This window comes from Tursiops truncatus, chromosome 17 (assembly GCF_011762595.2).
Source record: "Tursiops truncatus isolate mTurTru1 chromosome 17, mTurTru1.mat.Y, whole genome shotgun sequence".
Taxonomy (NCBI): Eukaryota; Metazoa; Chordata; class Mammalia; order Artiodactyla; family Delphinidae; genus Tursiops; species Tursiops truncatus.
In genome coordinates this window covers 78321915-78345086 of record NC_047050.1, presented here as the reverse complement: position 1 = coordinate 78345086, position 23172 = coordinate 78321915, and the positions used below count along the sequence as shown (strand labels likewise).

Here is a 23172-nt window from a genome sequence, read left to right as displayed (position 1 = left end):
CGCCTAGAGCGACCCGACAGAACCCTAGGATCTGATTGGCCGGTAAGCTGGCGGCGGGGCGGAAGTTCCTAGCGGGCGTTTCCGGTCTGGCGGGTTAACCCTCGCCGGCCTGGTGTGTGGGGTACGTCTACCTTTCTCGGCGGGGCCGAGGGAGTCCTGGCCTCCCCTCGCGCGGACGTGCCTGCGCCGCTGCGACAGGCGGGACGGCGCGGGGCTGGCCGAGCCGGGGGAGCGCCTGCTCGTGTGGCCTGAGGGGCGGGCCGGGCGGAAACCCGCGCGGGGGTGGGGTCCGGGCTGCCCCGGCGCGGAGGCGGGGCGGCGGGCAAGAGCCAGGCTTCACGGAGGAGGCGAAGTTTAGGCACGGTCTGGGGATGCACCGAACCTGTGCTTTTTCTCAGATGAGAGAGAGTACCTTTCACTCATTAGGGGTAGGTTCAGTGAAAGGATGAAGTCGCGAAGGCTGTGCAGCGAGGGGACGTTGGTGCCCATCCCGGCGCTGAACAATCCCAGGGCCCATTCATTCGCTCGGTGGGCGCCCAGTACACACTGCCTTGGTGATGATTAAGATTTACTGGGTTTTGTTTGTGGTTTGCGAACACTATGCGAAGCACTTTATACATTTTTCTCACTTAACTCAAAATAGTCACTTAAGGTAAGTGGTGATGTTCTCATTTTATGGTCTGTGGAGAAACACGTCACTTACTCGAGACCCTTCGTTAGGAGGTGGTGTATCTGAGATTGGAACTCAGTCTGGTGGAGCCCAGGGCCTATGCTTCTAACAGGAGTGTTACGTGCCTCCCACATGAGGCTGAAAGGGGAGGCAGAGTGCATTTGGAAGGACCACTTGTGCACAGCACACAAAGGGCGTGAGCACCAGGGACCTGTCAAAGGCAAGCCCTGGCTGAAGACCGAGAGGCTGCCTCTGGCCTGGGTGGCCTGAGGAGGAGATTCTGGGATGGCCCAAGAGAAATGAACTGGGCATTAATAAGCTTGGGTTCAGCTGTCAGTTAGAGCCCAACAGAGGCTTAAGTGATGAAGGTGGGGCAGGCAGGGTTTGTTCTGGGTTGTGTCTCTGAGGTTCCCTGGGTTTTACCCTCATGGTCACACTAGATAGAAGTGTTTCTCCCTGTTTCTTTTTTATCATCAGGGAGGAAAAGCCTTTTCTAGAAGCCTTTTTGAAAACTTTCCTTAACATCTTGTTGACCAGAAGATGGGCCTAGGGCCAAAGTAGCTGGGGCCAAGGAAAGTGGGCACATTTCTACCTGAATTAAGGGGTCTGTTTGCATGGAGCAGGCTGTGGGGGCAGAGGCTGACTGTGTGTCAGAGGCCAGTTGGAAAGGTTTTCATGGGAGTGACACCCCGTGTCACCTGTCACCCTAAATTATCACCAGATCTGTGGTTCTAAATGTCATATGTATGCTGACAGTTACCAGTGTATACCCAGCCAGCTTCAGCCTCTCTCCTGAAATTTGGACTTGTGGATCGAAATGCCCTCATTCTCCACTTGTACATCTTGTACATCTTGAACATAACATGTACAAGACAACTTTTAATTTTTATCCTTCAGATATACTTCTACGGTCTTCCTGGGTAATTGGAGATTTCCTTATCTCAGGTGTTTGGGCCAAACATCTTGGTGTTTCATCCCACACCTAATTTGTCAGCAAATCCTGTTGACTGTACCTTTGAAAGGTATCTGCAATCTGACTGCTTATCACCTGCTACCACCATCTGGTCCAAGACACTATCGTCCCTAGCTGTGTTATTGCTGGGACCTTCCGGTTGGTTTTCCTGCTTCTACCCTTACACCCTCCTCCCTGCGCCCTAGTCCATTTTCAAAGCAGCAGCCGGAGCAGCCACATGTCAAGTCATATCACTCTGCCCAGACCTTCCAGATGCTCCTAATCTCATTCAGAATAAAAGCCTAAGTCCTGTAGCCCAAAAGTTACCCCACCCCACTCTGTCTTGCCCTCCCTTACTCTGCTTCAGCCCCTCTGGTCTCCTTGCCCTTCCTTGAACACGTCAAGTATGCTTGCACCTTGCAACCTTTGCACTTGCGCCTCCCCCTGCCCAGGATGTATCTCCCCTGATACCTACTTAGTGCCGGCCCTCACTCCATCCATATCTGTTTCGATGTTACTTTATCAGAGGTGCCTTCCCTGGCTGCCTTTCGTAAAATATCTCCTCCCAACAGTTGCTGCCCTCGTGCTGTGTGTTGTTTCTCTTCCTTATCCCGTGACACAAGCATCATGTCTGTCAACTTCCCTACGGCTTGTGCACCGCTGTAGAGTAGGAGCTTGTTCTTCTTGTCCTCAGCTGTTTGCCCGCTGCCCAGGATTCTCCTGGGTGGGCCTGAGATGCAGACCGTCGTCTCCCCTTGTCAGGTGCACCGCCGGGGACCTGGCTTTCGCGTGTGGCCTTGTTATGCTGTCGTACTACGGGCTGCTGGGGAGGCTTCCTGGGGGGCAAGGGAATATATAGTCTCAGGCCACTGGGTGCTGAGACCATTGTTCCTTCCTGGGGATTTCAAGTAGCCTACAACTGGGTCTCTGCTGCCACAGACCTCTTGAGGTACAGGCGCGGAAGTCTCAAGTTGCTGTGGGGAACAGAAGGCGGGTCAGGCTCCATCACACTCTTCCCTTTTGCTACAGCTCTGCCTGCCTCCTCGGGACAAGCTTGGAGACCCAGTGATGGCCCACAGGCAGCTTTTTCCTGGGCCCCAGGTGAGTGGTCTTCGTGGAGACGCCTCAGTGTGGCCTCAGCCCTTTCCTGGCTGGAGTCTCCACGGTTCCCTCTGAGGCACTGGTCTCAGGGTAGTTGGCTCCCTGTCTTCATTGATGTTCTCAACCCTTGGGTTCAAGTCCCTGAAATGCACTCTGGACTGTATCATCTCACCCCTGGACTGGACACAGAGGAAGGCAAGGAATGGGCAGGTAAACACGAGGCAGAATGGTGTCTGCCCCAAAGAGCCCGCTCTTGTGGGGAAGCCAGTCTGGTGCATGTGCTCGGAGGGGTTTTGCCCATCCTGAGCCTAGTGCCTCCCTACCCCCAGGCCCATCCTGGGGTTGCAACAAGATCTTGTCATTCCAGGTCTTGGTTTCCTTCGAGGAAGTGGCCGTGCTCCTTTCCCAAGAGGAGTGGGGCCATCTGGGCCCTGCTCAGAAGAGGCTCTACAGGGATGTGATGCTGGAAACCTATGGGAACCTGGTCTCGCTGGGTGAGGCTCTTCCCAGGAGCTCAGCTCTGGGCTTCTTGCTCCATGAATGGCTCTGGGACCTGGGGCTGGGCTCAAGGCTCAGAGACTTCTCACCCCCTGGGCCCAGACATGGGGCATTTGTGACCCTGGGCCCAGGCAGGCCTGGTCTGGGCAGAGGAGGGGACAGGTGGTGCCAGGGACTCCCCCAAGTTCTTTGTAGGAAGTATGGGAGGAGAACATTATTCATTGAACGCCAAGTATATTCATATCCCCTCAGTTAATCTTCATGCATCTTCGAGGTTGGTGGTAGGATACATAGTTTATAGGTGAACCTGAGGCTGACAAATATCACTTCATTAAGTTCACACAGGCTGTCAGGGCAGATCTGGGATTTGCATCCATTTAGCTTCAGAGCCCTGCTTTATACCTGCCTTATACTTAGTCTGCTGTACATCAACACCTCCTCTACCATGAGTCTTCTGCCATGATGTGTTCAGGCCCCAAGTCTGTCCCTTAACTGTGACCCCCAGAAGAGCTGGGTTTGACTTTTCTTCAGCTGGGACAGAGGCCTACTTCTGTGTCCATGCTTTGGAGACCAGGTGGCAGGCAAGGTCATGACAGCACACAGACGCTGCCCACGGGGCCATCCTGCCCTGGACCTGGATGAGTTGTCAATCTTGCTTTCTTTCTCTGGAGCAGGACTTCAAGGTTCCAAACCTGATGTCATCTCCAAGCTGGAGCAGGGGGAAGAGCCATGGACCCCACACTCACCAAGAATTGAGGGGAGCTGGATTCGGAGACGCAGGCCTGCAGGTGAGTCTGCAGGAACACCCCCACGTTCTCGTGCCCCTGCTGGCAGGTGCCACCACTTCACCAGGCCAAATTGCGTCACCACCAGAGCTTTGCTTTCCTTCTCCACCTTCTTTCTCTTCTTTTCTCTTTTTTGCTATTAATGGCCCCTATTCTGTGCCCCTGAATGGGGTCATGTTTACCTTACCCTAGAAGATGCTCTTTCAGTTCCTGAAAAGAGTTCGGGTGTCTCCCTAGCAGCTGCCTCCCTACCCTGGCTGCCTCTCAGTCGTTTCCATGTCACCCAGTCCTCAGGCCTTGCTGACCAGCTCTGCCTTGGCTGCTGGAGACACCACTTGGAGGGTCCACCTGGAGGCTTGCCATCCTGCCCAGACTCTCACCCCTGCTGTTCACTCAGAGTTCCCAGGCTGATTCTGGGCTTCGGAGAAACGCGTGGCTTAGGGCTGCTTCTTGTGTGGCGAAGGATTTGGGCATGTACATAGTAAGCAGAGCAGAGTTCCTGTGCTCTTTGCTGCATGGCAACTAACATTGCCTGGCCTGTTGTGCATTCCTAGCACTGTGCTGGCACAGTGAACTTACACAACCCTCCAGCATCCCTGCAGAGTTGGTGCTCAGGAAAATGAGGCACAGAGAGGTTCAGTTGCTAGCCCAAGGTCACACAGCCAGCTGGGGACAGAGGTGAGTTGGATCTCAGGTGGACTGGCTCCCTACCACACGCCTTTTTTTTTCTTTTTAAAAACAGCTTTTTAAAGGTATATTTAGCATATAATATGCTATGCATATTTTTTAAACTTTTTTAAAAATAAATGTATCTTATTTATTTTTGGCTGCTTCTGGTCTTCATTGCTGCGAGCGGGCTTTCTCTAGTTGCAGCGAACGGGGACTGCTCTTCGTCGCAGTGCACAGGCTTCTCGTTGCAGTGGCTTCTCTTGTTGTGGAGCACAGCCTCTAGGTGCACGGGCTTCAGTAGTTGTGGCATGCGGGCTCAGTTGCTCCACAGCATGGGATCTTCCTGGACGAGGGATCGAACCTCTGTCCCCTGCATTGGCAAGCAGATTCTTAACCACTGCGCCACCAAGGAAGTTCCTGCTGTACATTTTTAAATGTACAATTTGGTAACATTTTTGCATATGTATGCACCTGTGAAACTGTCCACTATGGTAGAGATAGCAAACATATTCATTACCCCCAAAAGTTTTCTCATGTCTCTTTGTAATCCCTCCCTGTCACCGCTTCCCACCTCTATCCTGAAGCAATTACTGATCTTCTTACTGTCACTATAGATTACATTTTCTAGAGTTTTATATAATTGACATCATGGAGCATGTATTTTTTTTTTTTTTTGCCTGGCTTTTCTTGACTCACATAATTATTTTGTAATCCATTCATGTTGTATGTCAATAATTCAGTTCTTTTTTATTTCTGATAAGTATTCTGTTGTATGGATATACCACAATTTGTTTATCCATTCTCTGTTAATGGACATTTAGATTGTTTCCAATTTGTGGTTAATACAAATAAAGCTGCCATGAACACTTGTGTACAAACCTTTGTTTGCTTGGCCATACATTTCCTTTTCTCTTGGAAATACCTAGGAATAAAATGGCTGCATTACGTGGCAGGTGTTTATTTAAACTTTTAGGAAACTGCCGAAGTGCTTTCCAAAGCAGTTGTACTATTTTACATTCCCACCAGCAAGGATGAGAGTTCCATTTCCTCAACTTCCTTGCCAACAGTTGGTGTGGTCAGTCTTTTAATTGTAGCCACTGTGATGGATGTGTAGTGGTATCTTATTTTTAATTCCCCTAATGATTAAAGATGTTGAGCATCTTTTCATGTGCTAGTTTTCCTTCTGGATTTCTTCACTGGTGAATGTCTGCTCAGATCTTTGCCTATTTTTTAATTGTGTTTTTCTTTCCTTATTGTTGATTTTAAAAGAGTTCCTTTCTAAATACAGGAATGTTCTATTTACAGGTCCTTTATCAGATATATACTTTGCATGGATTATTCTCTCACTCTGTGCCTTGTCTTTTTATTCTCTTAACAGTGTCTTTTGAAGAGTAGAAGTTTTAAATTTTGGTGAAGTCCAGTTTGTTAATTTGTTCTTTCATGGATTGTGCTTTTGGTGTCATATCTAAGAAATCTTTGCCTAACCCAGAAGATTTTCTTCTTTGAAAAGAAAATTTTATAATTTAAAATTTTTGGGTGTTGCATTTAAGTTTTGATTCATGTTGAGTTAATTTTTGGTGTGAGGTATGGATCCAAGTTTAATTTTTTACAAGTGAATGTCCAGTTGTTCCAGTACCATTTGTTGAAAAGACTATCCATTCTCCACCTGCACTGCCTTTTTACCTTTGTCAAAAAAATCAGTTGTCCCTGGGAGCTGCCTGATGGTCTAGCGGTTAGGATTTGGCACTTTCACTGCTGTGGCCTGGGTTCAATCCCTGGTTGGGGAACTGAGATCCTGCAAGCTGTGTAGCACAACCCAAAAAAAAAAGAGAGAGAGTTGTCCATATACATGTGAGGTTATTTGGAGCTCTCTGTTCTCTTCCGTTGTTCTATTGTCGATCTTTATACTCCGACACCACACTGTTGTGGATGCTTCATTAAAAGTCTGGAATCAGGTAGCATTTGTCCTCCAATTTTGTTCTTCATTTTCAGAGTTGTTTTGGCTATTCTAGATCCTTTGTATTTTCATATGAATTGAAAAATCAGCTTATTGCTATCTGAAAAAAGTCCTGCTAGCATTTTTGTTAAGATTGCATTGAATCCATAGATCAGTTTGAGGGAAATTGACATATATTGTTTTCTAACTCATGAACAAGATGTATGTCTCCATTTATTTGTCTTAATTTCTCAGTAGTAGTTTATACTTTTCTGTGTACAGGCATTTTACGTCTTTTGTCAGATTTATTCCTAAGTATTTCATATATTTTTTATACATTTATTTTATTGAAGTATAGTTGATTTACAAAGTTGTGTTAATTTCTGCTGTACCGTTTTATATATATATATATATTCTTTTTTAAAATTTATTTATTTTATTTATTTATTTTTGGCTGCATTGGGTCTTTGTTGCTACGTGTGGGCTTTCTCTAGTTGTGACGAGCAGGGTCTACTCTTCGTTGCAGTGTGTGGGCTTCTCACTGGGATGGCTTCTCTTGTTGCGGAGCACAGGCTTTAGGCGTACGGGCTTCAGCAGTTGTGGCACACGGGCTCAGTAGTTGTGGCTCACGAGATCTGGAGCGCAGGCTCAGTAGTTGTGGCGTACGGGCTTTGTTGCTCTGCGGCATGTGGGATCTTCCCAGACTAGGGCTCAAACCCGTGTACCCTGCATTGGCAGGCAGATTCTTAACCACTGCACCACCAGGGAAGCCCTCTTCCATATTTTTCATGTTTTTGTACATGGTATTTTTTTTAATTCCAATTTCCAGTTGTTTATTACTTATAAATAAAAACAGAATTGATTTTTGGATGCGTACCATGGGAACAGTGGGCATGTAAGGGAATGGGCCCATGATGGCAGGAAGGAGTTAGGGGTAACAAAGTGCTGGAAATAAACAGGTGGTACCATGGCCTCTGTTTCTCTCACCTGGATTTTCCCTGGTAAAACATAACCGGTTAAACTTACTTTTAGGGTCCCTCTTAGTTTCTCCACATATAATGCACCACCCTCTGTGGGGCACACAATCTGTTAAACATCGTCCCCTGGTGACCCTTTTTTCAATCTTGTCTTTCCTCCTTACCTGGACTAAGAAGTGGTTCATCTCCCAGGAGAGGTCTGATGTCTGAGCCCATAGTGTCCAGGGGAAGAGGAACATCAACCGAGACAGAGGTGTCCAAGGAGGAGTAGACAGGACCACGTCAGGCTGTGTTGGATTTGATTCTTATCCTAGGAGGGTGGAAAGCTATGGAATGTGTATTTAAAAATAATTTATTTTTGTGCAGTGAACTTGTGTCATTTTAGTAGAACAACAGAACTGATCCCTGTAGAGAAGTGTGGTGACAAGAATAAAACATCACCCCAAATCTTGCGTTGCAGAAACGTTCATTCTCGGCATTAGGTGACGGTATTTCATGGACCCCAGATGCATTGGCCCGACCAGATAGAAGTTTGTCTCCCTCGTGTAACAGCGTCCCTGTTTGGTGGATTCTAAGTTTGACATGCTTGTTAGGAGGCCAGCTCGTCTGTCTTGTTTCTCCGCCACCCTCTTGAGCGGCATGCCTAAACACTCACCTCCAGGTTTAACACTGGGTTATGGGAGAAGGAGAGAGTGGAGGAGGCCATTTCACTGCCGTGGAGTCTATGACCTTGTCTGTGACCTTGAAGTTGCCCATGTCGCTTCTACTCACATTCCACTACTGAGAATTCAGTTATGTGGCCACACCTAATACTGTTATTTTCTTAGTGGTTGCTCTGGAACTTACCGTGTACATCTTAACTTATCAGAATCTACTTCTGGTTTATACTAGCAATTCCAGTGACTATAGAATAGTTATTCCTATAGAACGCCATTTCCTCTCCTTCCTTTTTGTTTTTTGTTGTTGTTGTTGTTTTTAAATATTTATTTACTTGGCTGTGCCAGGTCTTGGTTGCAGCATGCGGGATCTAGTTCCCTGACCCAGGGAACCTGGGCCCCCAGTCTTAACCACTGGATCACCAGGGAAGTCCCTCTCCTCCCTTTTTGTGCATTGTTGTATATCTGTGTGTGTTACAAATTCAACAATACATTCTTATAGTACTTTATATAATTTTATGTCTGTCGTGGAAACTAAAAGAAGAAATGAGACCAGCATATATGTATACAGTTTGTTATATCATCTACTTTCTTATTCACCATTTCTCTTCATTTGTTCCTGTGCATTTAAGTTACATCTGCTGTCGTTTCCTTACTCCAGTGTATCTTTCCTCTTACCCACCTCCTTTGTGCTGTTTTTGTCACGTGCAATACATTTCTATCTGTGATATTGTGATTTATAATAAGAAGTATGTATTTGGTCCTCATCCCGTTTCTGGCACAGAGCTCCTAAAACCCTCGGAATTTCCGAAGTAATGAGAGTAGTGAAAATTGCTCTGTTGTTTTTGAAAATGCCCTAGCAGTCCAATCCAGTAAAATCTGGGCAGCAGTATTTTTAAAAGTCAGTCTTGGAGGTTTGTTGTGACTCAAGGAGGCTGGATGCAGAAAGGGATCCCCCACCCTCTCAACCACACTCACCAGGAATTTCACCTCTTTAGGTTGGAGTTGGAGGGGATGATAGGTGCTGGTGGCCTAGCCTGGTGAGATGTGGGGAGCTTTCCTGGGAGCTGCAGGGAGAGGGAGCCCCTTCTTGGCCCCACCCAAGAGGAGTAGAGCATCTGTCATGCTGAGCTGGGCGGGTGGAGGTGCGGCGGGTTAGGGCCCACATGCCACACACTCTTGCTGCTCTTGCCAAGTTTTAGTAGATTTTCTTGAAAAACCGTTTCTTCATTTGCTTTTTGCTCTTAGGACAATTTCCAGAGACATTAAAATGGTTGTTAGTTGGGGTTGGGTTTTTTGTTTTGTTTTAATAGTTCTTGCCAGCTTTGTTTTTCTGTGACTTGGATCCATGGAGTTTATTACACTGTCATCAAAGTGGAATTTCCTGACTTTCAATTTTGAAGAATATTTTTGCTGGACGTAGAATACTAGGTTGGCAGTTGTATTCTTCAGTACATTAAAAATGTCCTTCTGTCTGCCGTCTTCCACTTCTGAAGTCGAAAAGTCAGCCTGTGATTTTATTTTGCTTTGAAAGTGATACATCTTTTTCCTCTTGCTGCTTTTAACATTTCTTTTTTTGGTTTTCAGCAGTTTGGTTATGTTATACCCATGTGTGGTCTTTTTTGCATTGACATTACTTAGGGTTCTTCGAGCTTTCTGAATCTATAGTTTATAGACTTTTGTCAGTTGTGGGAAAATCTAGGCCAAAATTTCTTAAATTATTTCTTCTATTCCTTTTCTCCTCTCCTTCTGGGATTTTGAGAATATACACATTACACTTTCTACCTTGTTGCACCTGCTTCTTATGCTCTTTTCTGTATTCCCTGTCCTATTTTTTTCCTTGCTGTGTTTCAATCTGAATAGTTTTCAGATACTACTTAACGCACCTTTCAGTTACGTAATCCTTTGTTTTGTTACCTGCTATCTGCCAATGTACTGTCTTGTCTGTTGAACTCTTAATTTCAGTTTTCATTTGATTTCTAGTGAATTCTCTATCTCTTTGTTTTCTTACATATACTAATCATGGTTTGTTTGTTTTAAGCTGGTTCTTGATAATATCTGAATTGCCTGTGGGTTTGTTTCAATTGTATATTTTTCCCCTGGTTTCTTGTCGTTTAGTCTTTTTTTTAAAACATGATTTCTGATATTCAATTGTATCAGTTATTATAGATTAAAAATTATAGAGGCTTTATATGATGTTACATTCTTGAAAGAGGATCAAGTCTCCTTCTGGCAGACAGATAAAATGCCATTGGATCACCTTCCCATGTTAAGGGGTTGGTCTTAAACTTTGTTAGGGCTGGTCTGATACTCAGGGGAAAATTCCCTACTCATTGTTCCCCTTTGAGGAATGTTAGGGACCTGGTTCATTATTCTGAAAACCAGTAAATAAAACAGTCAAGGATTGATTCTGCTTTTACTAAATGGGTTATCCTTCAGGATAACTAGACAATTCATGAGTAAGAGTTTCTTCATAGAAACTTTAAGGGTTTAAAAAAAAAAAAAAAAAGGTCAAACCTGAATCCTGAGATACCAGCTAAAAATTCTAAATACAGAAGACAACTAATCTTACCACCTCCTTCCTCTAACCCTGTACAAAGAACACCCAGCAGTAAAATATCTTCTACCTAGGGCAAAAACAAAGGAATTGCCTCAAAAAACCAAATAGCCCTAGGTAAAGACTTGCAAATTTTGGCATTTGGGGGTGCCCTGGACTTAAAGCCACCATCTCATGCAAATGCCCTTCTGATTCATAAATACCCTCATTCATAGGGTTCCCAAGTATCTTTTTATTGCCTCAATTTAAAATACAAACAGGCATCAACTATAATTCAATTTAAAAAAGAACTAAAAAAATAATAAAAGTAAATTAAAAATAAACTAAAATACAAACAGACAACCAAGGATCCCTGACATCTGAAGCAGCATGAACTGGTGTGAGCCGTTGCTTCTTTTTTTTTTCTTTTGGCTGCTTTGGGTCCTCGTTGCTGCACACAGGCTTTCTTTAGTTGAGGCGAGCGGTGGCTACTCTTCGTTGTGGTGCGCGGGCTTCTCACTGCAGTGGCTTCTCTTTGTTGCAGAGCACGGGCTCTAGGCGCATGGGCTTCAGTAGTTGTGGTGCGCGGGCTCAGTAGCTGTGGCTCACGAGCTCTAGAGCACAGGCTCAGTAGTTGTGGGTCACGGGCTTAGTTGCTCCGCAGCATGTGGGATCTTCCTGGACCAGGGCTCGAACCCGTGTCCCCTGCCTTGGCAGGCAGATTTTTTTTTTTTCTTTATAAGTGGTGGTAGGAGTTTATTTATTTATTTATTTTTGCTGTGTTGGGTCTTCGTTTCTGTGCGAGGGCTTTCTCTAGTTGTGGCAAGCGGGGGCCACTCTTCATCGTGGTGTGCGGGCCTCTCACTATTGCAGCCTTTCTTGTTGCAGAGCACAGGCTCCAGACGCACAGGCTCAGTAGTTGTGGCTCACGGGCCTAGTTGTTCCGCGGCATGTGGGATCCTCCCAGACCAGGGCTTGAACCCATGTCACCTGCATTAACAGGCAGATTCTCAACCACTGTGCTACCAGGGAAGCCCCGGCAGGCAGATTCTTAACCGCTGCACCACCAAGGAGGTCCCGGAGACGTTGCTTCTTGACTCATAGGTCACTCTGTTCTGTGGTCTCTTTTTTTGTCACATTCTTCATTCTGTTTCCTACCTGGTGAAATAGCACCTCTTGACAAGGATCATCTTTTTAGACTCTGGTTCCAGGATGTTGAAGACTCTTAACTCCTCAGATACTCCTGACAGAAGCCACAGGAATTCAGGACCTTTACCATCCGCAACCTGCCCCTTCAGACTGCTCCTAGGTTTCTAGAATGAAGTATTGTTTGCTTTTTACCTTTCAGACTTGAATGGTAAAAATCAGTCCCTTTGAAGTACTGGGCGTAGTTCTGCAAAGACAACTTAGCCCAGTGTTAGATCCCACCCAGTTAATATTTTCAGCTCAGTCTCTCAGTTCTGGCTAAACAGTCTGAAAGTGACAGCTTTAATAATAACCACTGTTTACAAACGAGAGAGTCCATTGTGCTTTCGCAGTCTCTCAAAACTGTGAGAGGCTACCCTCTCACAGTTCTCACCAGGTTGTCCTTCCACTGGTCTTTGTAGCCACATGATTCAGTGCTTTTGGCTGGGTGGTTTTGGTTTTGGTACATTTCCTTTCACTGAGTCTCAGAATTCAGTTGTGTCACAGTTTTTACAAATTTTCAGGTACTTTTATCCATTGGGAACATGTGGTGTGGACTGTTGTACACATTTGGCTTTTTTGCCTTGTGCTATACCTGCTATTTGAATGGGTAGGTTGCTTCTTTGTTTCTATTTTTCTCTGTTTTCCATGATTTACTTCTGTGAAACCAAGTTGTCCACATCAAATAATTTTTCCCATTATGTGTTACTCAGTATACCCTTCATTCATTATATATCATTTGTGATACATTTACTTTTCAACAAATGTTTGAATGCCTGTTATGTATAAGCCACGGAAGATGCCTTTTTTACAGAGTGTGCAGCAGTGACATCAGTGTAGGTGCTGACCGTCCAAGCCTCCACCACTGACTTCCCCATCTCCCTCCTCGCCTTTTTTTTTTTTTTTTTTTTGATGTGGACCTTTTTTTTTTTAAGTCTTTATTGAAGTTGTTACAATATTGCTTCTGTTTTATGTTTTGGTTTGAGGCATGTGGGATCTGAGCTCCCTGACCAGGGATGGAACCCTCACCCCCTGCATTGGAAGGTGAAGTCCTAACCACTGGACCACCAGGGAAGTCCTCCCTCCTCACCTTCTGAGGGCGCCTCTCCCTCAGGTCACACCTCGAGGTTCCTGCTCCATCTGTGCCTGGTTAGCCCATCTGAAATGGAGGCATTTCACCTTGGGTTTCTTCCCTCCCTCCTTCCTTCCCTCCTTCCTTCCCACACCAGCTTTCATTGCTCTGAGAGCATGCTTCTCTCTCCTCGCCTTCTCTTTTCTCTTCCCAGTAAGGTCATTTTTGGTTTTGCATTCTGAAAATCCAAATCCTCCTAGGAGATAATTGTTTCATATAAATGTTTCTATTTATGCTCTAAGTATTTCCCATAGTAAAACATGAGTAACTCTTTTTTTTTTTTTTCAGGTTATGTCTCTAGGAAGGAAAAAAAAGAATTGACTCCAAAGCAGGAAATTTCTGAAGAAATGGAATCCCAGAGAACAAAATTAGAAGAGCTTGTAAGGAATATTTCCAAGGAATCTGATTTTGAAGAGATGACTAAAACTGAGGGAAAGCTAAATAATTGCTGGGGGAAATATGCAGTGGAGGGACTTAAGAAGGATTTCCCCCAGAAGAGTAATTTCAGGCCAGTGACAGTGACACATGTGAAAACCCCCTTGGGGGAAAGAGGTCTGAAATTCAGTGCAGCTGAGGTAAACTGCGCTGCAGATGCAAGTTCTGTCAGAAACTGCAGACTGTCTTCAGGGAAAAGTCTCCACCAGTGTGTGTCATGTGTAGAAAACTTCCAAACGAGTAAGGACCTCACTAACCTCCAAAGTTTCTGTGTAGGAGAACAAGCCTGTCAGGCAGATGTGTTTGTGAAAGTGCCTGGGCAGAGTTCAGTTTTCAGTGAGAACCAGAGGATTAACAGTCCAGAAGAAGCCTTTGAAAAGTGTGCTGTGTGTGGAATAGCTTTTGGTCAGAGCAGAGCTCTCATTAAGCACCTGGGAATTCACAGTGGAGAGAAGCCCTGCGGGTGTGAGGAAGGTGGCAGAGCTTCCCATGCCCGTCCCTATGCCATGCAGCACTGTAACACTTACACTGGAGAAAGACCCTGTGAGGCTAACGAATGTGAGAAAGCTCTTAGCACATGTCCGTCTTACATTCAGCATTGTCAAGTTCACACTGGGGTGAAGCCCCATGAGTGCAGTCAGTGTGGAAAAGCCTTTAGTCATAGCTCTAACCTGATCCATCATCAGAGAGTGCATAGTGCAGAGAAGCCATACATGTGTGTGGAGTGTGGGAAAGCCTTCCGGAGACAGTCACACCTCACTCAGCATAAGAGAACCCATTCTGGAGAGAAACCCCATGACTGTGCTGAGTGCGGCAAAGCCTTCAGCGCACGATTGTCTCTCATTCAACATCAGAAAACTCACACAGGAGAAAAGCCCTATGAGTGTAACGAATGTGGAAAATTCTTTAGCCTGAACCGAACCCTTATTGTTCATCAGAGAATCCACACTGGAGAGAAACCCTATAGGTGTAATGAATGTGGAAAATCCTTCAGTCAGCACTCACAAGTTATTCAACATAAGAGGGTTCACACTGGAGAGAAGCCTTATATCTGCAATGAGTGTGGGAAATCCTTCAGTGCTCGCCTGTCCCTCATCCAGCATCAGAGAATTCACACTGGAGAGAAACCTTATGGGTGTAATGAGTGTGGGAAAACCTTCAGTCAAAAGGGACACCTTACTCAGCATCAGCGAATTCACACTGGAGAGAAGCCCTATGAGTGTAATGAGTGTGGAAAAGCTTTCAGCCAGAGTTTTAATCTCATTCACCATCAAAGGACACACAATGGCGAGAGGCCCTATGAATGTAACGAGTGTGACAAAGCCTTCAGTGTTCTCTCCTCCCTTGTCCAGCATCAGAGAGTGCACAACGGAGAGAAGCCCTACGAGTGCCACAGCTGTGGGAAGGCCTTTAGTCAGGGCTCACACCTAATCCAGCACCAGAGGAGTCACACTGGAGAGAAGCCCTATGAGTGTAGCGAGTGTGGGAAAACCTTTGGACAGATATCCACCCTAATTAAGCATGAGAGGACACACAATGGGGAGAAGCCCTATGAGTGCGGCGACTGTGGGAAAGCTTTCAGCCAGAGCGCACACCTCATCCGCCATCGAAGAATTCACACTGGGGAGAGCCCTTACACATGTAGTGACTGTGGGAAGGCCTTCAACGTCCGCTCCTCCCTCATTCAGCATCTCAGGGTTCACACCGGCGAGAAGCCTTATGAGTGCAGTGAGTGTGGCAAGGCCTTCAGCCAGCATTCACAGTTTATTCAGCATCAGAGGGTTCACACTGGAGAGAAACCCTACACGTGCAGTGAATGTGAGAAATCATTCAGTGCACGCTTGTCCCTTATCCAACACCAGAGAATTCACACTGGAGAGAAGCCCTATAAATGCACTGAATGTCAAAAATCCTTCCGACAAAGCTCTCACCTCATTCGACATCAGAGAATCCACAGTGGAGAGCGACCTTACATGTGTAGTAGATGTGGGAAAACTTACAACCAGAGAATATCTCTTATTAGTCATGAGAAAGTTCACAGACTCCACGGTGGAGAGCAAACCTGTCGGCGTGACGAGTGTGGGGAGCTCTTTGGCGCACAGGCAGCGTTCATGCAGCACCGGAAGGTTCATAGTGGAGAGTGACTCACTCTGTCTGATACATTCTTCACAGTTTTACAGCAGGAGAGTTCTACTGATAAGAAAGCTCACTTTATGACTTTCCTTTTGGAAATTCAGCTCTTAAGGAATTAAACTATCTCCCAATGTGCTGCTCACTGAAGGCAGGCTGCTGAATTATGTGGTAAATGTTCCAAGGTAACATGCCTTCCCTCAGACCCAGAGGATGGCTCTCTGCTTGAGTGTTTTAAGTGAATGCAACTTAAATATACTTTCCTAGATCATGTTTTTATAGCACCAGACCTTAGTGTACAGTTAGGTGTTTCATTTGGCCCCTGTCTTTCTTTTCTTTCCTCTTCATCATCTATTTCAGCTTCAGGAAAAGTAACTGAGATCCTTGAACTTTCGAGTGTGATTGGGTTGGGGTTTTCTTATTTGTTTGTTTGTAGGGCCTTTTCAAAATGTTTTTGTTCTATTTTGAGGGATATGATACCTTTAACTTCAAAGGGGTTGTCCCTTTTCAGCATCCGGTAATCCACAGAGGTGAGAAGGCATATGAGTATAAGTAGAGTTTGTTAAGGAATGAGGTAAGGCTTGTGTGTAGATTCAAACTGTTGAGATGGTGCTAGGAAGTCAGGTGACTCATGTAAACTGGGGTTTCCTACAGGGTAATTTGAAAACAAAAACCCGTGAATTGGAGGGGTGGGATAGGCATAAAGTAGACACAGGCTCGCGTGGGACCTGGGACACAGCTTACAGATTCTGTTGGTATATTCTAGATCCATTTCTGAGGGAGAGAAGGTGAGTGGTTGGAGCTGTTCCCTTTCACTGGGCGGCCTCGCACCGAGCAGACTCTGGTGAGGAGGGCAGGTCCTCCTGCTGCCAGAGGACAGGATTCCAGGTGAGGCAGGGACACGGCATTAAGCACCTTTTCGTGGGTAGGTTATCATGCAGGCTGTTTGTCAGCCTTGGACCCCTGTCTGCATGCTGTAAACATGCTTTTGTCCCTCCTGGGAGCTGTATTAGTGGTGTCTCAGTGCCCGTGGTCCTCCCACCTGATGCTTGAGGTGATGCTAAACATCCTGGGAGCTGATTTCCTGAGCACAGTCTTCAGAGTGGCTGCCCCTGGTTCATCACGTGTGGTTTGCTGCAGTGTCCTCAGAACCCCATTCTCCAGAAGTTTCTATGGCACTTCCTTCTGTTTTTGTGGAGGAAAGAGTAGCATCAAAGTGGGCTGAAAAAGGGTTATAAATATGAGAGATTCAGCAGAAGGAGTCTGTGAGAGACAGTTCTAGAAACAAATCTGGCAATTGAAAGTGGCTGTTGAGAGTCTGATGAGAAGCTGGTACCGTGTGTGAACCCTTGAGAAGGGGCTAACAGGATCTGGCACGGGCTGCAGTGGGACGGTGCTTTATGAATAAGGCAGGGTAAGAATGGAGTGAAAGAGGAGCAGTGAATTGCTTAATAGCTGGACATTCTATTCCTTTATAGTATCCTTTTCAATAACAAGTTTATTCCTATTTTCCTGCTTTATTGAAGAAACTTTCTCTTAGAAGTTCACTGACCTTTTTTCCTTATGTTGACTTGACCTATGGCTCAGGCCTTATTTTCCAGGCTCTTGTCTATATAGCAGTAGTATTGGTCTTTACTTGTTTTAGAATTTTGAGGAGCTGATTGAAAAATCTGCCTCTTAATGATACTTCTCCTAAGCACACTTCACCACAAATAGCTTTGACATTTTTTAAAACTGGAATTAATACACTGTGATAATAATGGTTATCATGTGCTAGACAAAATTTCTGACTGAGTCAACAAACCTTTGCCTTTTCACCTTAGTGTGTGCGAGGCACTGTGATGAATGCTTCTCCTGGGTTTGCTCATTTAATCCTCACATCACCTCGGTGAAGTAGGTACTTTTATTAGCCCTGTTTCACAATGAGACTGAGGCACAGAGAGGCTGCTTGGGGGCGGCTCTGGTACCACATGGCTCTGCCGCCCACAGTCGTGGATCCCCCACTGGGCACCTGCCCCAGGCCCACACCCGCTGCACCCCCAGCACCCCAGGCAGGGAGCTTGCAGTCCTGAGGCTGACCCATCTGACTAATTCTGGCCCATTGAAGTTGTATGTTTCACTTAATGTGGTTTGGTGGCTAGGTCTTGTAGATGTGTTATCAATGAAGGAAAATGGGAAGATGGTCCAAAGTTGGGAGCCTCTGGCTTGTGACTTTACTAATCATTGCCCGATTGCCATGTTCCAAAAAGAGAGGGCATGTCTGTCTTTTCCTGAGGTGACTGGACACCTTCATCTCCTGAGCTGTGACAGAAGCTCCTCCCATGGCTCTCCTGGCTTCAGTCTGAGATGGGGCCTTGGAGCTTTTTATCCAGTTACACCTTCTGCTGTAGAGAAAGGACTTCTGGAAGGAAGGAAAAGAAGTTCCCTGTTCTTGCTCCAAGGATCTCCTTGGCGTCCTTGCAAGAGACACAAGGACTCGGAGGCTGTGGCAGTGTCTTCCTTGCAGCCATACAATTAGAATGCCAAATTGGGAGGAAATATGTGGGGTTTTTTCCTTTATACATTCATCTTTACATATGGTGGACAGTTTACTTAATTGAGAACCTCAGCTTTTATTCTAATTCTCTGTTTTAGGTTGTGTGGCTAAAACGTCTTTATGAGTAATTTCTGCAGTGAGTTTGGATTATGTCTTAGTTTTCAGTTAAACGTTTTACCCAAAATGTACTGAATTTTATTTACATAGCTAATGTTGTCCATTTCAGTCATAAATATCCCTGTTAGCCAGTCTTACCTAGCTGGGCGATGGCATTAGTATTGATTGGAGCCAGACTGTCTCCTGACGGTTCGAAGCCTCTCTGTGCTACATGGTGAGGAGCACAGGGCGCCCATCCACCTGGTGCCGCCTGGCGTCTTAAACCCAGCCGATTACCTGCGGTTGAGAAGGGCATTTCGGTTTCCCCAGTTGATGCGAAGAAGCTGTTTCTAAAGGAGTTTTGTGACAGTGCCAGCAGATGTACAACCTTCCAAAATCCCCCCTGTGGCCCGGGCTTTCATCACCTGAAAGGTACTAGAAACAGGGAGATGGACAGTGGCCAGGACAGTTTTGACATTCAGGAGGTTGAGCTCTGGTCAGCAGACATCGTACCGTCTGTCTAGCGCTCATCCCGAAGATGCCCCTATTCCTGCTGCTCTATTTGGTCGGGCTCAATACCCTCACACGGGGAAGAATAAGGATATTTTCAGGTCCCCCTGGAGCCGCTGTTCTGGTGAGGTGACAGGTGTTCTCTCTCACCTACCTGCTGCACAGCAGGCGGGTGGAGTCTCCTGCCTTAGATCTCCATGTATTGGTAGTTCTTGCCACAGGCTGTGTGGGATTATGACTGGAAGGAACTCAGGGCAGTTAATACTTGGAGGAAGACATTGTTTACTACTCATTGAACTAGTAGAGTTGGTTGCAGTTTGGATGATCTGCTCCCCATGAAACACTTTTGTAGCCTAACCGGACTTGGGGGCCGGACATTGGCAGTAGGTGGGGTTGGTGTGGGGGTGTTGAGAAGGGCCCCTACCTTCAAGCTTGTGCGGCAGGAGCTGCCCAAGGACTCAGCCTTCCTGGCAGACAGCCGTCACTATGAGGGTGTGGGTCATGGGGCCCAGCCAGGACCTGCTCCCTGTGTGGGTGTCAGGAGTGTCATATTTGTAAATCCAGAGTTGTTTTGTTAGTTCTGGTGTCTGCCTATTGCCAGAACATGGGATTATTAGGTAAAATTCCCAGAGACTTCGGGTGGCCTTTGCTGTCAGGAGAAAGGACGCCCCAGACAGTGGGGGCAGGTGCTGAGGGGTCACAGGAGCCCTTCACTTTTCTTGTGTCTGCCTGTCTTATGGTATTTCCACTGATGCCTTGGTGTGGTGGACTCCTGAGGATGACCCATGTCCTTGACCTCCACCACTAGCTCTTGAACCACAACTGAAGATGTGAATCATAAGGGGACCAAGATCTGCTCTTTCTGCTGTAAATGATGGTCTGCCCATAAGTGCCTGTTAATGTGTTGTGTGTTCCCCTGCCAATCCTACTGGTTTATCATGTGTAGTTGACATTTCTTCTTTCCCCACTAATTTAGGTTTTACTTGAGTTTCATGCGTTTATTCACAAGCGTTGAAAGGTAGCGGGTGGATTCCATTATTGCTTATGTTCATGCAAGAGTGGGTAGCAAGTGACTCAAGCTGCTGCCTTGAGTCTGAGGACCTGAGTTTCCAGGCAGCGGGACTGCACTGGGATGTTTTCACTTTAACACTGCATACGTGCAGCATCTTCTGTGTATCTGAAGATGGGACCAGAAGAAAACTGCAGGATGGAAGTTTGAGGGGTTAGTTGTGGGCACTAGGGCTCCTAGTTGTAAGTAACAGACACCTACTTAAGATAACCTGAGCAAAGAAGGGAGCACCATCTGTCAGGATCCAGGGGGGTCTTACGGGGCCCCAGGTGAGGAAACAGCTGCAGTCAGGAACTGGAAAGGTTTCTGGATTTCCCACCCCTGGATTGTATCCTGGTTTCCCTGCAGACCTGCCTTCTCAGTTTAATAGTGCACTGGGCTGAAAAACTGGCTGCCACCACAGTTACTGGGTTCACATCTGCTTCTTCCAAGAGACCTGCCAGAATAAGGCTGGGAACTTAGTATTTTAATTCATATTCTAAGGAGAGGATGCTGTCCAGTCTCTGGTCTGGTGTCCATTCACGTACCCATAAACCTGTGGGACTCCAATGAATGTGGCCATGGGTGCAGAGTTTGGGGAATGGACTCTGGCCCACCTGGGTTGGATGTCAACACCTGACCAGTTGGCTGTGTCCAGAGGGGCAGGATGGTGCTGCTGGGGCTACTGTATTTGTTGAGTGGACAAGAGCAGATCCTTGAATAGGGCGTGGGGGCATTAGAAGGCCATGTAGGTAGCGACCTAGGAAGGGATAGCTGGAGGACAGGAGGGCCTTGTGAATGGGAAAGGGGCTGGAAAGGAACCTACTGCTCTTAGCAGAACTTATGAGCCCCCAACCAGCACCAGGCTCTATGGGAGAAATAGGCACCAGAATTGGCCTGGGCAAGTCCTGCCCCGACCTTAGCAACCTGCTCTGGGGACTCAGTCCTAGCAGCATCGGCTTTGGGCTTGGCCACATCTCCAGGTGTTGGAGCATCGTGCCAGGTGTGGCCTGGTCTGGACAGAGGGTTAGAGTGAGTGCAGGGGGTGGGGGGACAGGGGTAGGTCTGGGATGGTGCACTAAGATGCTGACACAAGGGCATCTGGACTGAGGTTCCAAGTCCCTAAAATGTGGGCTTGGGGTGGGGGGCCATCTCAGCTGCTCCTGAGTCTGTGAGCTCTACAGAAGAGCTAGGGTTCAGCAGTTGTGTTCCAGGCCTGACTCCTGGAGACATTCCTTCAGCAGTGGGCAGAAGTGCTGGCAGATGCCCTGTCCCTAGCATGGGGGCTGCACCACGTGGTCTAGCACCCCTGTGTCCAGCCTCCAGGATTTCCTGCCTCCGCCACCAGCCTCTGCTACAAAACCTGCTAAAGCTTCCCCACTGCTCAAGGTATTCCCACAGCCGACCTGCATGAAAAGATGGGCAAAGCTCATTAGTAATCGCGGGCCTGCAAAATGATGTCACTGTGAGGCGCCGCATTACACTCGCCAGATTAGCAAAAATTAAAAGTTTGATGACGACAAGTGTTGCAAAAAATGTAGAGCAACAGTTACTCTCACACGCTGTTGATAGGAATGAAGCTGGAACAACACACTGGAAAATACTCCAGCACTGTTAATAAAGACGCAAATAGCCCACAACCCAATTCCACTCCTACACATACACACAGCAGAGACTTGCGTGAAAACCAGGAGATGTGTCCCAAAATGTTCATAGCAGCTGTGTTTGTAATAGCAATACCTGCTAACAATCTAATGTAGGTGGAAAGACAAAAGGTTTTATTCATACATACAATGGAAAACTTTATCAGAATGAATTACCCTCAGCTACCCGCCTCAACATTCTTGAGCTGTCACCTTGCAGTGGAATGTGGGTTTTCCTAAATACACGCCAATTTTGATTGCTTCTAGCAACTGAACCCCAGCGTACTCAGGGGATGAGTGCAGTGTGACCTGAGAGGGAATGCCTCGTAGCAAAGAATGGCAAGACTTTGTCAGTTTGCTATCAACAGAAACCTGGGTAATGTAAATGGGAATAGATTCTAGGGCTGTTAGACTAGAGGAGAGAATGTACTGAATTTGTTACATGGCAGATGGCTAATTCAGGGAGCTATCTCAGCAGTGACTGGCTGATGGAAGTCTGTATGCGGTGTGGCCTGCATTGATGAGGCTGGTATGTCAGATCTGCCTGAATTCACAGTGCAGGACAGTCAGAGGCTCGGGCGATGGGAATGCTGGAGTGGATGCTGTGGGACCTGCCCACCCACCCCTGCCTGTGTCCTCCAGGAGAGTCTAGAGACACTTCTTTCACCCAGGCTTTGAGAAATGCGTTGGTGATGGGCGTGCCAGCATCCATGAAAGACTACAGTGGCTATTTTCTATAGGCTGGGAATGATGGTAAGAGGGGCTGTCATGAAAATGGTTTCCATGCTCAGTGGGGGTGGTCAAATAGCAGACAGTAGCATGTAACCCTTTCAAAGACAGGGCAGTCATGTCACTGTAACAGGCCCAGGGCAAGAGTAGTAATAGAATTGTTTGACCACATGTTTTGGCCCTGGATAATGGTGATGGTGACTGAAATAAGTAGGCAGCCTACTAAAGGTTATATCAATACTAGTGAAAAAAACATTAAATCTGGTGAAAAGACACCTGAACCTCATGAAAGAAGAAGAGGCAAGCTTTCCCTTGGGGAAAGACCCTGATACTCTTCCCAAAATTTATACTATGTTTTATTCTCTCCCCCAAAGGGAATGTGACCATTTGATGGGGTAACTGTACATTAGAAGACAGGAAATACCCACACTTTTCAAGGATGTGAAAGTAAAAATTAGCTCGGACTCAGAAAGAAAAAATCTGGTAAACTGTTCATCAGGCTAGAATAACAGACACAGATAAAAAAACCAGCTTCAGAGTTAATAGGAAACAATATTTCTCCCAAAGAGATGTGCAGCTACAAAATGCAACATTCTGCCTCTGCTTTCTTGCTTGTGGAGAAACTTTATTCTGTAACATCAGCAAGTGTTGGAAACGACATCAAGAATGAAACACCCCACTCTTGGATCTAAGTCACTGACACAGAGGAGCAGCCTTGATTTACAGCTGGAATCAGATAATGAGTTTTGGACACCACGTTCCACATCTAAATTTTGTGGTTTCCAAGGAAACAGGAGCTTAGGTCCATTTCACAGTCCAGACCTGAGGATGGCCCACGATGACTCAGCCCTGCCTTGCCTGCCTATCAAGACACTGCTCCACTTAGATTTCACCTAAACTCCACCCCTCCCAAGTCCTGTAACAACTCTGTTTTCCTTTCTTTGGTGA

The 23172-nt window shown here is 46.5% G+C and overlaps 1 protein-coding gene across 9 annotated transcripts; it reads left to right on the top strand.

Annotated features, from left to right (window-relative positions):
* The first annotated feature begins 110 nt into the window (after positions 1-110).
* Positions 111-23172, top strand: LOC101331133 (uncharacterized). 9 transcript variants are annotated; one of them, XM_073794883.1, is made up of 5 exons: positions 111-428; positions 2652-2723; positions 3091-3217; positions 3896-4009; positions 13386-23172. In XM_073794883.1, the coding sequence occupies exons 1-5, from the start codon at positions 372-374 to the stop codon at positions 15674-15676; spliced, it is 2661 nt and encodes an 886-aa protein (XP_073650984.1). In that variant the 5' UTR covers positions 111-371; the 3' UTR covers positions 15677-23172. The 9 variants fall into 9 exon arrangements, with proteins under 9 accessions (XP_073650984.1, XP_019792849.2, XP_019792848.2 ...); XM_019937290.3 differs by having other exon boundaries at positions 112-652; XM_019937289.3 differs by having other exon boundaries at positions 112-1692.

Bases quoted from the DNA above. Each gene is read 5' to 3' on its own strand.
- LOC101331133 (XM_019937282.3), top strand. From the start codon at position 2,950: ATGGTGTCTGCCCCAAAGAGCCCGCTCTTGTGGGGAAGCCAGTCTGGT. The intron at 3,218-3,895 runs GTGAGGCTCTTC...TCTCTGGAGCAG, and splicing joins TGGGAACCTGGTCTCGCTGG to GACTTCAAGGTTCCAAACCT. The intron at 4,010-13,385 runs GTGAGTCTGCAG...TTTTTTTTTCAG, and splicing joins TCGGAGACGCAGGCCTGCAG to GTTATGTCTCTAGGAAGGAA.